The sequence below is a fragment of the Calidris pugnax genome, unplaced genomic scaffold (assembly GCF_001431845.1).
Source record: "Calidris pugnax isolate Ruff unplaced genomic scaffold, ASM143184v1 scaffold56, whole genome shotgun sequence".
Lineage (NCBI taxonomy): Eukaryota > Metazoa > Chordata > Aves > Charadriiformes > Scolopacidae > Calidris > Calidris pugnax.
The window spans coordinates 14112145-14131694 of NW_015090839.1; the positions used below are offsets into that span (position 1 = coordinate 14112145).

The 19550-nt window shown below is 34.4% G+C and overlaps 1 protein-coding gene across 1 annotated transcript in view; it reads left to right on the forward strand.

Moving 5' to 3' along the window:
- RYR3 (ryanodine receptor 3) overlaps positions 1-19550 on the forward strand; it is a 210802-nt gene that overhangs the window by 68318 nt on the left and 122934 nt on the right. The window contains exons 12-22 of the mRNA XM_014941650.1: positions 387-508; positions 2363-2531; positions 3577-3712; positions 5355-5450; positions 6129-6247; positions 8625-8758; positions 9395-9636; positions 13997-14189; positions 17193-17409; positions 17618-17722; positions 19242-19345. Of these exons, the coding sequence (XP_014797136.1) occupies positions 387-508; positions 2363-2531; positions 3577-3712; positions 5355-5450; positions 6129-6247; positions 8625-8758; positions 9395-9636; positions 13997-14189; positions 17193-17409; positions 17618-17722; positions 19242-19345 (1637 nt within the window). The remainder of the gene's footprint in view (positions 1-386; positions 509-2362; positions 2532-3576; positions 3713-5354; positions 5451-6128; positions 6248-8624; positions 8759-9394; positions 9637-13996; positions 14190-17192; positions 17410-17617; positions 17723-19241; positions 19346-19550) is intronic.

Sequence of the window (19550 nt, forward strand, 5' to 3'; positions counted from 1 at the left end):
TATGGTGTTTTTCACTCCAGCTTGATTTTCTTGTCAGTAGACTTTTCATGCATGAATCCTTTAGTAAATGATGCTTAAAATAGGGAAGATCCATTTTCCCTAACATCAAAAATATAGAAAGAATTAAATTTTTGTTTCAACGGCAAAACATTTCATAAGCATATATGTTTAATGAATTGTGGGAGAATAAAGGTACATTAAAATGTCTTCTCTGAATAACTTTTATGTAAGACTGACAAATTTGTAATTAATTAAAAACAGGTATATAGTACCTCAGTATATATGTAATTACTGCTTTCAGTGCAATGTTGAAATAAATTACAAAATACTTAAAAGCATAAAGGTTTTTTTAAGTAATTACAGTGATAATTGCAAACTTTCAATAGGTTATATTACACCAAGAAGGCCATATGGATGATGGTCTAACCTTACAAAGATGTCAGCACGAGGAATCCCAGGCTGCTCGAATCATTCGCAATACTACAAGCTTATTCAGCCAGTTTATAAGGTAATTATTACCATCTTTTATACAAGCATTTTTTGTATGTTTGCTTTTTAAAGTATTCTGAAATTATAAGAATTTCTCTAACAGAATCCTTATTTCCTGCTTTCAAATATTTGTGTTTAGAAGCTATTAGCAATATATTTTTACTGACTTAAGTTTGTAATTTTAATTAGTAGTGCCATTAAATATGTAAAACAGCTTATTTAAGATTATTTACATGAAAGCCAAAGCAAACTGGATTATAATAATCCAGGTTGAAGAAAACATGCTAAATAATTTTAGTGTAACTCCACTAGCAAGTATTCTACAGTAGCTAGAACCTCACAATATTCATGAAAGGGTTCCTATTTTTCCATTTTTCTTGGTAGACCAAATATTGTAGCTATCTCTATTCAAATTAATCAAACTAATGGAAAGGAATATTGATGTGTAATACTCTTTAGATGAAAAACACAATGTGAAACTAGAGAAGTTCCAAGTCCATGCAAATAAACAATAGAAGGAAGTACAAAATAGATCTCTACATGTCTGGTAGGAGAATACCAATATATTGCCTTCAAAATCTGAACTGAACAGCTGCCCAGAGAGGTATTCAGAGGTATCCAGAGATATTCAAAACCCACCTGGATGCATTCCTGTCTAGCCTGCTCTTGGTGAACCTGCTTTGGCAGAGAGGTTGTTCTAGATGATCTCTGAAGGTCCCTTCCAACCTTTAGCATTCTTTGATTCTGTGATAGTAGCTCTTTAACAAGCAGCAAGACAAAGATCTTCAATTCAGTCAAAGTTTCATGTTTTCTTTGCTATAGCTCTTCTATACGATATGTTTTTGTCTAAAGATTTTTAGGGTAAAATACAATTCTGTGTCAGTGCATATTCATTTATAATTGCTGAGATCAACATATAAGAATACACGATGAAATCAGTAAGAATGTATGTAGTACTGAAGAAACTTTTTTCATAGTGCCTGGCAGAAGTTTTAATTATGATGATCAAGTGATCATCCTTGTGTTGCTGCCTACTAGGTGAAAAAGTAAAGAAAAATGAGTTTATAATTAATAATTTGCTTCCACACATATGAGCCTGCATTTAAAATGTTACTTCTGTATCACAAGGGGCTACATTACTCCTATGTATTTCTTGTGCTGAGGATATAAAACCAGAGCCACCTCTGCCAGGAGTCAGCTCCTCCTTGATTATACTATTTATAATAGTGAGTTAGACCTTGAAAAATCAGGTTGTCACCTAAGATTGAGCAAATGCTTGAACAGGAAAGAGACATTATTTTACTGACAGCTGAGATTCCTTGAAATGCTTTATATTTTTAAACCCCCACTTGTCTTTATTTCCTATATAGAATTGATAGAGAAGACCTAATTAATGGTTAGGATTACTTGTTATTTTTGTGTTCTTTGCCTAGAAGATTAGGGGTGTACAGACCCCCCTCAGCTACTATTTTAGGAGTCTGCACATTATGCCTGTATCATCAGCAGGATTTAAAGTATCTAAACAAAAGCAGTTCCTGTAAGAAGGGACTTTGGTATATCTTTCATCTCTGTTTAATCTTTTTGCTGACTTACATTGTTTCTTCTGCTCATTTTTTTGAGTATTTTTAATCATTTTCTCTCTTTACATCAGTGCAGAAAGGGAAATGTGATTCCATTTCAGGAAGCTCTGAGCAGTGGACTCTGAAACAATAGGTATTTGAATGATTTGCAATTCAGATCAGCTGTTGCTCACATACATATGTCATATGTGTAACAAGAATTGATGTAGATACCAACAGACAGGCTGCTACACAATACTTTAGGTTACAGTGCAGAAATGAATAATGCTGCCAGTCTTTACTGTTTTCTGTAGTGGAAACAACAGAACACTCTCACCCACTGCCCTGCCTGTTGAGGAGATGGCTCAGACTCTGCAAGACCTGATTACTTACTTCCAGCTTCCCGAAGAAGACCTGGAACATGAAGATAAGCAAAGCAAGCTTCGGTCACTCAAAAACAGACAAAATCTATTTAAAGAAGAGGTACAGAGAGAGGGATTTTTACATTATTTTTATTTTAAGTGTGTCATGTCACAATCATAGAGAAAAATCAAAACATTATCATGCATGATGTGATTTATAATGTAAAGTTCTGTAGCTGATACATCTATATAAAAAAACAGACTGTAATGCCACATGATAATTTGCTGTGACGTATTTTTCACTTCCACACTTGTCACAGGCCACAAGCTCTCATAAAATTCAGTCTTAATACTCCTGAGAATTCTTAAACAGATGTCATTTTAAAAAAAGAAATGATTGTGACAAGAAATTTCTTTTTCTCTCTTTGAAGTTACACATTCTGAATACCCCAAATGAATAATAAACCTGTGAATAATAATAATTAATATATGTTAATTCTAGTGTGTTTTTTGTTTACCGGGATGTGAAACTGGAGCTTTTTATCTCTAGAAACTAGAAAAATGCTAGTTTTAGAGAAGGATAGGTATTACATAATTGTATCATTGCTCCTCCCTGAAAGTGTATCAATTACCCTTCTGTATACATAGGAAATATATTTTAAAAAGTTTTTAGACATGTTTCGACTGCTTGCAGGTTTTCAATACCATTTTAGTCTCCAATAAAACTGAAGTTAAAAATCTGTTGTAGTATTTGAACTTGTTTGTTTTACAGATATTTTATTGGATAGTAAAATTTCCACCTTCTTTAATAAACAAAAAATCCTTTGTATATAAATTTAAATTGGTGGCTTTTTTTCCTATGTAAGGAAGATTTCTGGTAAAAAAAGAGACTGTTCACAAAAATCATAAAAATCTTTATTGTCAGCTTTGTTTATTTTTTCCTTTTTATAATACTTAGCTGAGCCAGGAATAGTATAGAATCATTCTCTAAAAGGGATGATTCTGATATTGAAAAATACAAATTCAAATCTTGAAAGCACAATAGTTAGGGTTTTTTCTATGTCAGGTGATGCAACTTTTTAATGTGTACAGGAAAAAATCTTTTAAAAGGACAACAAATGCTTTTTCATGTACAGTTCACTCTCCTCTCTGTCATACGTGTTTAGGGAATGCTGGCACTAGTTTTGAATTGCATTGATCGCCTAAATGACTACAACAGCGCAGCTCATTTTGCAGGAATTGCAAGAGAAGAACATGGTACAGCATGGAAAGAAATTTTGAATCTCCTTTACAAATTATTAGGTAAGGTCTTAAATAATCTGCTAATGTAAAATGCAAGGTTATGTATTCTTTATATTGGTTGTGTATTCTTTATATTATACTTGCTGCTTCGCCACCAAAGAGTACTTCATGTTATTCATTGTCACATAAATTACAGAATTTGTTCCACATACTGATGTTTATTGCAGAGGACAGAGTTGAGCAGAAACATAAATCTCAGCTAGGAGAAAGATTGGTGCAGCATGCCAATTGAGAATTTTTATTATTTTTTTTACTTGAAATGTACCTGTGGAATGCAAATAGGTGTGAATTATTATTTTAAATATTAGAAAAATTGGAAAACAGTCTTTATACATGAAGCTGAAGAGAAGCCTTAAAGTGGTAGTCAGTACTTGTAGGTCTACTGACTGCATGTTTGTCGCTTGAGGCTTAGATTTAAATGGTAATAAAAATAATTACATAAAACAGAAATTAAAAGATTTTAAATTTCAATGCCATACTTTCTAGAGCGAACTGCTTCTGTGTTATAATAGGGCCAAAATTATAGAGCAGGAGAAGTATATAGGTGTTTCTTGAAATCACTAATTTGATACCTGAGTCAGGTAATTCCTCATATGTGAGAATCTTGTCTTCTAATGGAGTTTAAATACATTCTAATTTCATTACAAAGAAAGTTAGTCCCGAACCATAGTAAAATACACAATTCTAGAATTAAGAAATGAGTAAAACAAACCAGGGGGAATGCTTTGAGGCATGAGGTTATTCGCATAGCACAGGCACGCAGATGCTTCTGGTGAAATCTTGTCGTTGCTCTAGAAAGTAATAAGATACCATTGCCTGCATTTTACTACAGTGTTACAAGTTTAAAAAGTGGGATGAAAAAACCCTCTTTATTTCTTTGTAAGCGTTTTCTAGGTTTTTTTCTTGATTGTCTTCTTCAGGTACATTTTGAACACACTTGTTCTGATGTTATAAATATTTAAGTTAATGCTACATAATGGAAATCCTTGACAAGTGTATACAAAAGACTTTTTTGGATGTTTTTCTATGATCAGTAATAACTTCTGGAAGAAAGGAAATCAGTATTGCTTGAAATACTGGAACGCTGATGAAATTTCAAAGTGCGTTAAAATAACATTGTGTTCTGCACTGCTGAAGACTAAAAGCTATGCATTCTATAACATGTTTTAGTCAGAAAGTAGAGTTAAAGTGCAGTACACTCAGCCTTCACTTGAGCTTAAACTTCTGCATATGATCTTCCCACTCATTGGTAAGAAGATACAGAAAACGAAGTGTTTCAGCCTCTTCATGATGACAGTACTTGGCATTTGCATCAAACAAGCATGATGGATAATTTATGTTAAAATTCAATTGTAAAATAAAACATAAATAAAACATATTTTTTGCTGAAATTCTTGTTTATCCAGCAGACCCCTGTCAACTTCAAAAACTACCTGCTCTTTACAAGTTATGTCAGTTGCTGGTAATCTAATTAATGAAATTCTTAATTCTTTATTACCGTAACATTTGTGTATTTACGATTTGTCGATTTATTATTCTGTGAAGTTGTCATAAAAATTGTGTTAAAATATATATGATTAACAATGGTGATCTCATAAGAAAATCTCCTGTTATAAAATTGTACCTTGTGGGTTTTTTCCAGCTGCTCTCATTCGTGGCAACAGAAACAATTGTACTCAGTTTTCCAGTAACCTCGATTGGCTAATAAGTAAATTGGACAGACTAGAATCTTCCTCAGGTGAGACTCACTTTCATCAATGTAAATTAATTACCAATACATACACAGCTGTCTTACATTATAAATGCCAGAGCAGTTTTTCTTGAAAATGACGTGTTAGAAAACAAATACACCGCATTTTTTTAACTGAGCAAAGTATTACATTTAAGCAGATGTTTTTGTGGCATTTTTTGGTTCCATACATTTGTGCAATACGATATCCAATCAGTGTTGAACGTGACTTTGGTGAATTAATGAACTGGATCAGACAGTATCAAGACTACTGCCCCATTGATATTGACTAACACGGAATTTGTTTGTGGGCACAAGTACAAATATTATATATAGAGAGAAGTTTTTTTACACAATGAGGTGTTCAACAAAATATCAAAATACTACACAGTGCTCCCTACTGTGAAACCTTTGTCTCTCATTGAAAAGAAGAAGCTAAGCTTGGATTTTTCTCAAGTGGTTTTAAAGTTGTGGTAAAAAACCCAGAAATTAACAGCTTCATAATGCACTTTTGTCTAATGTGGTTCACATCATAGTCATATCAATATTCTTCAAAAAGTTTTCAGTCTTTTTAGGCTGGAGAAAAGATAGCATCCTTAAGATGCTTTGTTGTTTACTGAGCTTTTAGATTGTGTTCAGTTGCACAGATTATTTAATGACAACATTGTTTCTGTGGCCTTCATACAGGTATTTTGGAAGTGTTGCACTGCATCTTGATTGAAAGCCCAGAAGCTCTAAATATAATAGCTGAGGAGCACATAAAATCCATTATTTCATTGTTGGATAAACATGGACGTAATTACAAGGTAAATTTGGAAAATCTAAGGATGTATTGATAATCTTACACAGATTTGTGGAAAAAAACCTGGAGAAATGTCTACATGGAAATACGTGATTCTTGTACCTTTAAAGGAATAACCTTGAAATACATCTGCAAAATCGCTTTGTTGAGATTAAAAAAAATGTGTAATATATAACTGCTTTTCAGTTCCAAATACAGCAAATAATTATGACAAGCAAATAGTTAAGAAATATTGATAACCGGTCAGGACTTTGAATTTTCTGAGAAAATGAAGCATTCTCGTGGCTGTAAGCACATGTACAGAATAGCTTGTTTTGTGAAGTAGGGCTCTGCAGAAGCTGTATACTACCATTGTTGTATCTGCAGAAAGACAGAACTAAATGCTGCAAAGTCATTCCTAACTTGAGTAATAGTAATAGTAACAGAAAAGAATAAAATAAAATGAGAAATTGGAAAAATAATCCAAATATCTGAAAACACAGGTATTCCGAAGAAAGAAAAAAACCTGAGTTATATGAGAAGAAATAATGGTGGCAATTAATTTAGACGTCAATGTGCAATTTATTATGACAGAAGAAAGTGAACACAGTTTCTGGCTGCAATCAGGATGACATCACAACACAGAGGAGGATATAGTTTTATGTGTGATTTTCTGATGTGAGTTTCCTTCCTCAATTAAAATTTTATTTGAAAGACTGATAACCTGGAGGAAGAACAAAGAAATTTTTAGTGGGCTGAAATTACTGGTTTACAGGAGAAGGTAATTCAGAGAACCTAACTAAGTGCAGATACGGAAAAGGAGAGAAGTATTTTTAAGCATGGTTAAGGAGTATGAACTGATATAAGTTGGCATAAGAAAAAAGTTGAAATTGCAGCGGTAATTTTAGCTTACTATTTTTAGTTGTTAGCAAGATTATTGTGCTGTGCTAGTCACCTACAAAGAGAACTTTTCAGTTGGAGAAGCTTAGTGTAGACCTCACAGTGGGAACGGGAACTTAAGGCAGAAAAGGAAAATGTTGTATACAGGAGAAGAATTCGACTGGGTAATAAATCTGCACATTTCCATTTGTAATGTCTTTGACTAAACATCAGTAATGAAGTAATGTGAAATAATGAATTAATTTGTTACTCGGGAAAAAGTATATCTTGTTCTCCTGCTGCATTAAAAATTCTGTTCTGATCTAGGAAGTAAGAAACAGGAATATTATTAACCAAAATAGTCTTGGCAATTATTGATTTGATGGATTTTTTAAATGAAAAGCCGTATGTCAGAAATATGGTCAGGGAGTGCATAGAGATTATTTAAACAGTTTAAATGTAAATTCTGATTTAATGATAGTCATTGTTATTAAACACTTTACAGCTGGTCAGAATTGCTGCTCTTCTTTAAGTTACTACCTCTATCCTTCTGCTAATGGTTTCTGCCCAATAACAGGGGTGGTAGAAAGGAAAATGCGTGGACTGAGACTTGACAAAGTTCACAATATATTAGCTTAAACTGCTGTTGAGAATGGTTTTGTGCTAATCCAGTGTGCAAGAATAGGAGTAGTCAAAATAAATGTTCTGTTCTGTTGCTCCTTGTGTTGTACAACAGTTTCCAAAATGATAATCAAGAGTATGAGGATTGTTCTTTGTCTTGGAGATGATCTGTAAGCGTTTAGACAGTTTGTGCCTGTCAGAGCTCCAGGGAATCTTTAAGCTTCTCTTTTTGCAAAAGGTTTCAGCTTTGTCCCTGAGCATTAAACACTGTTACTGTGGTCTGTCTTCCAAACCCACTAGCTCTAGTAATCTGTGGGAGAATTACGTCAATTTCATTCACTTTTCAGACTGTGACCAAAAAAAAAAAAAAAGCCAAAATTTAAAATAAGATCTTTCTGAAACTCTGTTTTGCTTTTTAATGAATTCTTGTAAATGTTTTTCATTTTAATAATAAATGGATTTCTTCTCCTATTGAAAACATGCTTTCAGAACAGATTCATAAACAGTCTAAGAATTGCAGCTGACGATTTTCCACTAATTTTGCTTGGAAAGTTTTTTCTCAAATATTTTCCTTTTACATTTCAAATTTTTTAAAAAAATTGTAAACAGTTGACATACAGCTGTTATAGCTTTGCTTTTTTCTAATCAAAATAAGAATAAGGAATCTCAAAGGTTTTTTGAGGCATTTTGCAAACCCTGTGTTTTGAACTTGTGTTCCACAAATGTGGAACTATCAGTAGTACAGACTATACTCAATCTGTATATGTGAAAAGTATTTAGAAAACAATAATGTGTGTTACATTCCTCCCTTTAGGTCTACTCTGAATGTAAATTAAGCAAACAACTGAATAATAGTATATGCAGTTACCTTTACCCAACTTTCTTATGATTTTTTTTTTAAGGTTCTTGATGTGCTTTGCTCTCTCTGTGTCTGTAATGGAGTTGCAGTTCGTGCCAATCAAAATTTGATTTGTGACAATCTACTGCCTAGAAGAGACTTACTCTTGCAAACACGTTTGATTAATGATGTGACAAGGTATAGTGACATGTTTTATTGTTACATTAGAAAAAATGGAATTTACAGGTCTTCAATAGTTAATTGAAGAAAGTACCCTAGCCTAAAGAGATGTTCCACAGCTTTTCAATATTGAGACAAACACATCAGGAAATGTTTATATATTAACTCCTGAAAAAAATATTTTTGCTAACAATATGGCAATTGTAATGGGAACTGCTCAAATAGAAATTGCTAATGAATGCTAAGATCTACTTTGAAATGGAAAGATGAAAGTTGCTTGTTTCTCATTCAGAACGGAGTATAGCTTTACCTAATAATTATTACGGAGTATGTAAACCTCTGTGAAGTACATGTGTGTTTCAAGAGGGATTTGATTTCCTGGCAACCTCACTCCTGTTTTTTTGATTTTAGGAAATGATCTTGTTATTCCTCTTCTGAGTATAAGTTTTTTCAAAGCATGGAACCTATACCTTAGAAGATGATTATACAGCAGCTCTGTAAAGTCATAAAATGAATCACTATTTAAATATTATAAGCAAAATGTGGACATCTCACTCTTACCATATTTGCAAAGTGAATTTGACTATTATGCAGCAATATAGTTCATGTGCTGCATTTATCTTTACACTAACTGGCTTACATTTTCTTTCTTAGCATAAGGCCAAACATATTTTTAGGTGTTGCTGAGGGCTCCGCACAGTACAAGAAGTGGTACTTTGAGTTAATAATTGATCAGGTTGATCCATTCTTGACGGCAGAACCCACCCATTTACGAGTTGGATGGGCCTCTACTTCAGGGTATGCCCCCTATCCTGGAGGTGGAGAAGGATGGGGTGGCAATGGTGTTGGTGATGACTTGTACTCTTTCGGTTTTGATGGCCTTCATCTGTGGTCTGGTGAGTACTTCTTTTACTTCCACTTATTCTTACATTTAGGAGTTAACCTTTACTTTCAATACCTGTGAGTATATAGCAGGCTATTTTATAATGAGCTAACATTCAGAACTCCAGGTTGGCATGAAGTTATTTAGAATCTCAGATCAGACTTCTTGTGTGAGATTTTAGTCAATATTGAATTATACCAATTAGATTTTTTTAGCAGGTAGCTTCTATTTTTATGATATATCAAAAGATGGCATTTTCCAGGATTAGATCAACACTGACTTAGGTCTGTCTGTTCAAAATCAATGGACCTACTGATCTCAGACAAATTAGTTGTATATGGATCTACATTTGCATTGTTCTTTCACGTTGTATCTACAATTGAAGGAAAATTACATTATTATCCTCACACCTATTGATAGATTTAATAAATTCAATTTAAATTTTGATAAGTAGCTTCATAAAAGATAATTTTTGTAATTAGACATAAGAATTACTACACTATTACTAAGTTCAGTAGGTTTTAGACCATAAATTTCTGTAGTTTAATATCAAACTGAAATCCTGTAGTTGCTATGCTATTTGAAAAAATATCTTTCATATTATTATAAAGTAGCTTAGCAGAAAAAAATATGAGTTTTTCTAGGAATGCTTCTTAATCTGTGTAGTAATTTAGGAGACTCAATTAGTACTGCAGTAAAGTGGTTACACTTGCAGTTTCTAAAAAAGTTCATAAAGTTCCTAAAGAAGTTTATAAAGAAGGCAGTTAACAGATGCCAACAAAAGCATATTTTGTGGTCATTTAAGGATCAGTGAGAGTAAAGTTGTGGTCATATTAGCCATTTTTTGTTCAAGCAAATTGAATGCGTTAGTGAGCTGAGTTAACAAAAAAGTGGAAGTAACAGCCCATGCAATCAGGTACATTTGAGTAAGAGCTCTAAAAGAATAAAAGGAGTTTACAGGAGGGCTCATCTGAAGCGTTGCAGTTCAAATAATTTTTGTTATAAAGAATAACCAGTGAGGAAAATGGAGAAAACAGAAGAATCTGATTTGGAGAAGGATTTGTGAGAGCCACCTGGAGCACATAATTCGCTGGAAAGTGGCTTTGGAACTATGATCAAGGCTATTGGCTTTTTGTGTGGTTATCCCTCTCCCAATACTATATCCAAGGAAAGGGAACTAGAATATCCTTTTTGTGAACAGCCAGGTTTGTCACAGCAGAATACCTGTTGACCATGCCAATGTATGTTCCTATAAAACAACCAGCAAAGTGCTATTGGCTAATTGTAAGAATCAAATGGCAACACAGGAAATGCTGATGGATGTGTTTACTTTCTTAAAGTTCCTAAATACTCTCTAATTAAGGAACGTTTCAGAGAAGAAATAATGCATAAGGCTCTAAAATAAGGAAATATTTATTATTTATCAAACCATCAATAAATAATGAAAGGAGGAAGAAAAGCAGTATGAAGCAAAATAGTTGCTAAAATTTCTAGATTTTACATACGTATTCTACTTACATAAATATTTAAAACAGAGCTCTGGCAATTAGGTTATGTACCTAAAATGTGTAACTATCTTAATTGGTAAAGGTCTTTCTTTCATATAGATTTTGTTAAGCATGTAGGTGAAACTGGAGGATCACATTGGATTAACATTGTATTAATGTGTTCTAAAATTGTTTTTTCTCTGGCTTATACCTTTGTTAATTATAGATTCTTTGAGAGCGGATTTTATTGGCCAGGTCTCTGCCCCAAGATAGAATTGAGTTAAAAACTGAGTTAATTTTCTGCAATGAGATGTGGGCATTTTTTTTCAGAGTAAGACAATTCTGGCCACCTTTTCTCTGAAGTGTTCAAACACTGAGTTGGGAATGTAGCTGTTCATTGTAAAGGAAACTTATGTATCAATTTGTTTCACTGGGAATTAAGCTTTCTATTTAGCTTTCTAGTCTTTTTAATTTTTTTTCAAAAGACATAGAAAAAACTGCAGTATCAGCACACTCTATAGATCCGCCTTAGTTTAATGATTTTGTTTCTTCAGTGTGTAGCAATCCATGAGCATTCGGAAGTTTGGGGGGAAAAAAATAGACGTTATTTCAGTCCTTGTGTGTACAATCTTTATTTATGAAGTAGCATGTTATTTTTACTTCCAGATCTCTCTTGCAAACAGTAAATGAGGGTTATTTTTTTAGCTTGTTCAATTTGTGGTGGGTGCTTTTTTTACGTACGATATTCAAGGCATGTGGGCAAAATCATTAACTTCCCCATATTTCTTAGTGCCTTGAAATGTCGTATACAGCTAAATACTTTTTAATTGCTCAGAAAAGAATGGTGTGGGGCCATGCAATTAAAAGGTGTGTTGTAAATACAGCGTACATAAATATGGTGAGTTTGATTTTTATGGCCTTAATTGTAACGTTCTCTACTTTGGGTGTGTTTGACTTTTCAATTATATTAATACTATTCTAGCATAGGATTTTGTATATAAATAAGTGTGTATGTGCACACAGATAATTCAATATTTTTTTTTTCGGCACAGTGTGGTGTCTGGCTGAGATGGAGTTAACTTTCCACATAGCATCTCTCGTAGTGTTGTGCTTTGTATTGGTGTCTGGAAGGGTGTTGATAACACAGCAATGCTTTGGCTACTGCTGAGCAGCGCTGGTACAGCGTCAAGGCTGTCCCTCCAACATTCCCCCCTCACCACTAGGCTGGGGGTTGGTCAAGATCTTGAGAGGGGACACAGCCAGGAGCCCTGACCAAAAGCGACCATATATTCCGTGCCATATGGTGTCTGCTCCATAATAAAAGCTAAGAGAAAGAAGGAGGAGTTGGGGCATTTATTATCATGACATTTGTCTTCCGGAGCAACTACTATGTGTACTGAAGTCCTACGTCCTGGGAAGTGGCTGGGTATCACCTGCTGATGGGAAGCAGAGAATAAATCTTTTCTTCTGCTTTGTTTCCAGACGTGGCCATTTATTTGCGTTATTAAACTGCCTTTATCTCGTTACATGAATTTTTTTTCCATCTTCTTTTCTTCCCCTTCCCCTGCCCCATGTCCTGCTGGGGAAGGGAGTGATAGAGCAGCTTGGTGGGCACCTGGTATTCAGTCATCAGAAGCGCTATTGAGCAATTCTCAAATTACAGAAATAATGTTTTTTGGGGAGTAGGCTGAGAGATATCTGTAACATACTCCATTAGAAATGGCTGTATAAATCATTAATACAAAATTAAACACTAATTGAACCTCAGAAATACAGTGCTGGAAAGTCTCTTAAATCTCATCTCCTGTAGTAAGGGAAAATTCTGAGTACTTAAACTGTCCTGAGCAATTGACTTGACTTGTTCTTAAGAAGTTCCAAACACAATAATTTGGAATAGTGCTTAGTTAGACTTGCTTTACAGTTACAATACGGCGTTTCCAAGGGAATTGTTTTAAAAGGAATGCTGATGAGATATTCATTGGCTCTTGAAGTGCAATTGAAAAACTAGAGTGTTTATAGTTAGATTACTGCAGATATATTATCTCTAGTTAAGTGTTATTATAATTACTGAGTCCTGTGCATGGCTGTAACGTTCCACCTTCCCAGGTAGGAAAAAGGAAGCTCCCTCTGTTGAATGTATGCCTGTAGTTCATAAAGAAAATGTGGTCCGTTAAATTTTTGATCTGTTTTTTGATAACCCAGTATACCATTCTGCCTCTGGATACTGTAAACTGGGATATTAATCATAATTATAGTTCCAGTAGAATTATAGAATCATAGAATGGTTTGGGTTGGAAGAGACCTTTAAAGATCATCTAGTCCAAAGCCCTTGCCATGGGCAGGGACATATTTTACTAGACCAGGATGCTCAAAGCCCTGAACACTTCCAGTGGCAGGGCATTCACAATTTCTCTGGGGAGCCTGTCCCGGTGTCTCACCACTGCATATTCACAGATATGTGAATCTGGTATTTCAGAGAAAGCTGGAAAAAAAAAAAAAAAAAAAAAAAAAGATATGTTAATGTTCACTTTATACAGAGGGCATCATTTACTGTCATTTACTGTGCCTTTGTATTCCTGCATTGGGCTAGTGTGAACTTGCATGATTTCAACTGGGTGTGTTCTGTCTTGTGAACAGTGTTCAGAGGTCCCAAGTGATTTCCTCAGTGTATGCACTTTTCTTCCACAAATCAGTGGCAGATTTGGGGAGAATGTTGGCTCACTGTCTGTCTCTAAAAGCAGAACTGTTCATAAAACAGATGAAGGCAGGATCATGTCTTTGTGACTATGAACAAAAAACTCGGTGGTAGTTTTGAGGAAATAATGTCATTGTTAAACCTGTGAGAGTCTGCTTAAAGCTTCTGATTACTTAATATGTTTATCCTAGGTCGAGTACCCAGAGCTGTAGCATCTGTCAATCAGCATTTGTTAGCATCTGATGATGTGGTGAGCTGCTGCTTGGATTTAGGTGTACCCAGCATTTCATTCCGCATTAATGGACAGCCTGTACAAGGAATGTTTGAGAACTTCAGTACAGAAGGGTTTTTCTTTCCTGTAGTAAGCTTATCAGCAGGTGTAAAGTGAGTACAAGTTAATTTTAACTTTTGTTTTAACTGTTGTTTTCTTTGCTGTCTTGTCACACAAAATATTGTCCAAATTTATGCATGGTTTGTTCTCTTTTGTTGTTACAGTTCTGCCCAACCAGTAGCTGGGAGGGAGGGAAGCAGGAAAGTACTGGGTTGTTCAGTGGTGATTTTGCTTAAGGGTGAAACGTGAGCCTGTTAGCAATTTGACCAAGTCACAGTGTCTGAAAAGTATTATTTTATGGATATTTGGTGACCTAGGGGAAATTAATTTTGTCTTATTCCAATTATCAGTGAAAAAAAAGCACATTAGAAACACAAGCCTGCATTTGGCACTAATTAATATTCTCACTGGCTTTCTCAGCAGGTAGTAAAAAACCTAAATCATCATGAAAACTGATACTGTATTCACAGTAGGGATGAGAAGCAGTTTTGGAAGCTCATTACTAATATTGCCCATTTCTTACCTGTTTTGTAGCTAAAATACTGAGATTCCAACTTACTATTTTCAGGTTTCTATTGTTATCTTACCTTTAATTAATTCAGAAAATCTGAAACTGCCAATCTTGGAAGAAATAAGCAGGAGCAGAATAAGAGGTTGTGGTGAAGGAGACAAAAGATGCAAGGGGCTAGCTTTTATTTCAAGGAGAGTTTCTCTTATACATCGTAATTTTTGAGAAATTAGGGTTCAATATGGCCAGAATAGACATTATATAGTTTTCATAAGCGAAAGAAAGCTCAGGTTATAAACGGTTCATACATTTAGCAATTAAGAAAAAAGAAATCTTTGCTTCTCTGAGGTCAAGTAAATCAGATAACTAGTTCTATGTGGGCTTTTCCTTCTATGATCAATACATAAATACTTTGAGCATATCATGCTCAAAAGAACCTCCCAGGTGAGAATACTAACAGAGACCAAACAGAATAAAGGAGACCTGAGAAGGGCTTAAAAAATCAATTTTAATTTATTCTCTGGGAGTGACCCTCTGGGAGTAGCTGGGTTAGTACAAGAGCTTTTGAAAATGTTCATTACGTTTTTCTGTAAGAAATCTGCCTGAACTGGTATAATTATTTTTCTTTATTTTTATTTGATGTTGTTTCTGCATTTTGTGAGATGTAGTTAATAGTAGCTGGTAGCAATAGCAGGTTATATGCCTATCGTGGTTTCAGCCGAAATCACTGCAACCGGACTGACAAATGGCCCTTTCTCACCCCCCCACAAAAGAGGAGAGGAAGAGATAAGGAGATCCAAAAGTTTAGAATGAACTAAACTACTTTAATGAAGATTAACATTAAAATAAAATTTAAAAAAGAGAAGAAAATAATGAAATAGATACAATATATACAAAACTGTATCAAGCTCCCAGGATGACAGTCTCATTGCTGGCAGGCACTGGGGAGGTCACAGACTGGACTCAGTGACGGCTGGGAACTGGATTCCAGCTCTGGAGTCAGGAACACAGGGATCGGGATCAAAGGCAGACGAACAGACAGGGTCCTCTTCGGACATCGGTCATCACAGGAAGAACCTTGACCCTTTGATCCCTCAGCTTTTACACTGAGCGTGTGGCAGATGGGGTGGAATACCCCAGTTGGTCAGGTTTGGGTCACCTCTCCTGTCCGTTCCTCCCCACAGATGTGACCCCTCTACGTTTTTTCCATTTCCGACCCGCTAAGGGGCAAATAGTGAAAATTGGCTGACCTTGGTTGTTATAGCAATAAGTGTAAGCAAGGGCCTCTCTACATACCATTCCCTGGCATGTAGCACAAACATTGCTCTTATCACTCTGAGAACGAGCAGTTTTCTCCACAATGTGCCATTAATTTCAGAGAGTTAGAGGAGGCCTAGCTAAAATGTAAAATTACAGAACACAAAATTGGTTCAGTTTTACTTCAAACTGGACAATGCCATCTTCTGTGTTTGTAATATCAGAAAAAAAAAATGATTCAAATATTTTAAACTGTGTTTTTAAAATGAAATTAGAAAGCTCAAGCTTAATAGAAGTAACCAATAATAATATATTCCTCATGGACATTGAACTGTTTCAGATATTTGTGACTTGTGCTGATGTACATCCAGTTTGAGAAAACTTTTGTGTCTTAATTTTTCTCCTCTTTTTATATTATTAATGTCTATTAATGTCAATGAAATATGTTGAATGAATAGCTCTAGTATTTCTAGATGTGTAAGTTAAAAGTGGTGTAGGCTTCTGGCCACCGCATCACAACAAATGTATGCGCTGTTTCCTGGAGATAATAGTTGTTTTTAATTTTCTGTGGTTATTTACCTCTAGAGTTTGCCTACATGAGGGCCAAAGTATGAAGTTGGATAGTTTTTGTCTTTGTTGTTTTTCCTGGCATACTTTTACATTTATATGAAAAAATGTATATCCGAGGAGAAACAGAAAACTTTCGGGGTTTAATAGGAATCATAGTTCTGCTTCTGAAAATAATTTCCGGTTGTAATATTTGATACAATTTTGTTTGCTTGATTTATGTATTATGATGGGTTGGTTTTTTTCACCATATCCTTTGGTTCTTTTTCTCTGCTTTGTCAACTGCTTGCATGAGTGCACTGAGAATTTACTTTAAAACTTTTAAGTAATATATAAATAATTCTTTTTGCAGTTTTTGGAGTAACAGTCTAATTTAAATTAGATTTGTTTTTCCAAATCATTTAAATGCACTAAAGATTTCACAATTTACAACCATTTGATTTTAAGTAAGAAACAGTTTTTTGAAAATATGCTACGGCATTGAATAATTAGTTTTGCGTTGGCCAAAACAAATTTTCAAAAAAAAAAATAGTCGGTAGGTGGTGTTGGTGTTGTTGATAGTATGAATACTTGATAACTCTTCGGTGTTTATCAAAGCATGAAATACAACTGCATTTTTGTAAATGCTATTCAAATAAATGTTTAAGTTTCTGAATTATTTGTTTATAATGTTAGTATATGCTGACTGTTTAAGAGTATAATTTCTTTGCTGAAAATTGCACAGAGTTCGTTTCTTATTGGGTGGACGTCATGGAGAGTTTAAATTTCTACCTCCTGCTGGCTATGCTCCCTGCTATGAAGCATTGCTGCCAAAAGAGAAGATGAAACTGGAACCAGTGAAAGAATATAAGAGAGATTCTGATGGAGTGAGGGATTTACTGGGTACAACACAATTCCTCTCCCAAGCTTCCTTTATCCCTTGTCCAATAGACACCAGTCAGGTATGTTAGGTATACAATAATGGGATTCTAAAATATATCTTAATAAAATATAAATTCACAATATAAAAACTAAGCTAGCTTGCCCGTTTTCTTAGGAATTCATCATTAGTGTGTTGGGGTGTATTTAACTGAACTAGATGATCTTGGATCTACAAGGTGTGGTAATTGGAACCTTTTCTTATTTGTAATTGTTATTTTCTTTTCTTAGATTGTCCTTCCTTTTCATCTTGAAAAGATCAGGGACAAACTAGCTGAAAATATCCATGAACTGTGGGGAATGAATAAAATAGAATTGGGCTGGACATATGGCAAGGTATGTTTTGAATGACCTGTCTGGGTACAGTCACCTGTATTAGGTTAAGTCTCCTACCAGAACACCTGGACTTGGAAGCTGAACGGAGTATTTATTGGTGCTCTATACTTCACTAACAGCAGATGAAAGTGTAAGCTGGCAGGAGACAGTGATATTAAGTAGTGATTAGAAGGCAAATTTGGAATATAAATATGGTATGTATTTTAGCACTATAAATAATTAAGAATTTGAAAAAAAATCTTGACAAACACACTAGCTAATCCAAGGTGGAATTCTACTGAAAATCATACCAGTAGTGAGTAACCCGACAACTAAGTCTTTGTTTAGTCTAGTCCTGGGGATCAAATTGATAACAAGCAAAAAGTCTGTTGTAGAAATTGCTTCTATTGATAATGGAGACAGGGTTTTGGTGACTTTTGTAAACGTTCAAATTCCTCAGAGCTCAGATACTTCATTTAATTAATTACAATTAAATGTATCATTATAATGATAACCTTATAATGTGATATAGCCTGAAAGCTTGAAGAGAGTGAGGCCATCTGGTCAACATTATTTAAATGCAAAGCATTCTCTACCCAATGGATGTCACCAAATGAAAAACAGTTAAAAGGGTAGTTCAAGAATATTATATTCAGAATATAACATTAAATTCAACAATTATATCAAAATTGGTACCTTCCCCTAGTAATAAAAAAATTTAAAGACTGTATTCTGCCTTGAATTTAGATTATTTCATCTTGCTGTTTCAGATTTACTGGGGTAGTCCTCCATGTGCCCACCACAACCTTATCCTACCTGAGAAGAATCTTTTTTTCTTCTCCTCTCTTCTGCTGTTTTTACTTGTGGACTTGATTTACCTTTGTCTTCAATAACTCTATCATACTGTCTGCTAAAATGTCATTGCTATTGAAATTCTGAGCTTTCCTAACCTTTTTACTGTTTCTGAGCTTTGGCAATTGAAAAATGTTTTTGTTAGTGAAATGTCATGACTCTTAGTTGCTATCAGGATAGGAGCACTTGGCATTGAGTGAAAGAGCTTGTTAAATTAAGAGCAGATAAGTATTTAAAAACTTATCTCGATACCAGAAAGAGAATGCTCTGCTTTACTATTCCAGTAGAATTTAGAAAACATTACCAAGTGATTCTTGAAGATTTTTGAGTCTGAGTGTGTCCAATAGGTCAGAATGTGTTCTATTGAGCATGTATTGCTCAGGCATTCAGCAGATATGTTCATTGAGTTTACAGGCTTGCTTTCTTGCGTGTCGTGTATTTATGCAGAACACGTGAAATAGCTATATTTTTTCTGATTTTTTTGGTTATGGAGGAGTGCTTGCAGTGTGCATTGCAAATGGATCATGGGAAGGTTCATTTATATAATGATGAGCAACTGTCAGTGAGCAAAGATAAATGGTATAATTTACAATGTCTTCATTATTGCAAAGAATTAATTGATTTCTTAGTCTGATTCTGGCTTGAATCTGGTATTTGGAAAGTACTCTTTTCTGTTGCTTTGTTACAGATTCGGGATGATAATAAAAGGCATCATCCTTGTCTTGTGGAATTCTCAAAATTACCTGAAACAGAGAAGAATTATAATCTACAAATGTCAACTGAAACCCTCAAGTGAGCTTTAAATTTAAAAAAAAATAAAGGTTTTTTTTTTTAAATTTTTATTCAAACACTTCATACTGTTGTAAGATATAAAAAAAAATAGAGTATTTCATTCAAATTATGTTCTGCTAACTTTGCTAGAAGTTCCAGGAGTCCATTCGGAGCGACTTAGAAAAATCTTCTCTCTACGGAGATACAAAGAAAATAGCCCCACCAA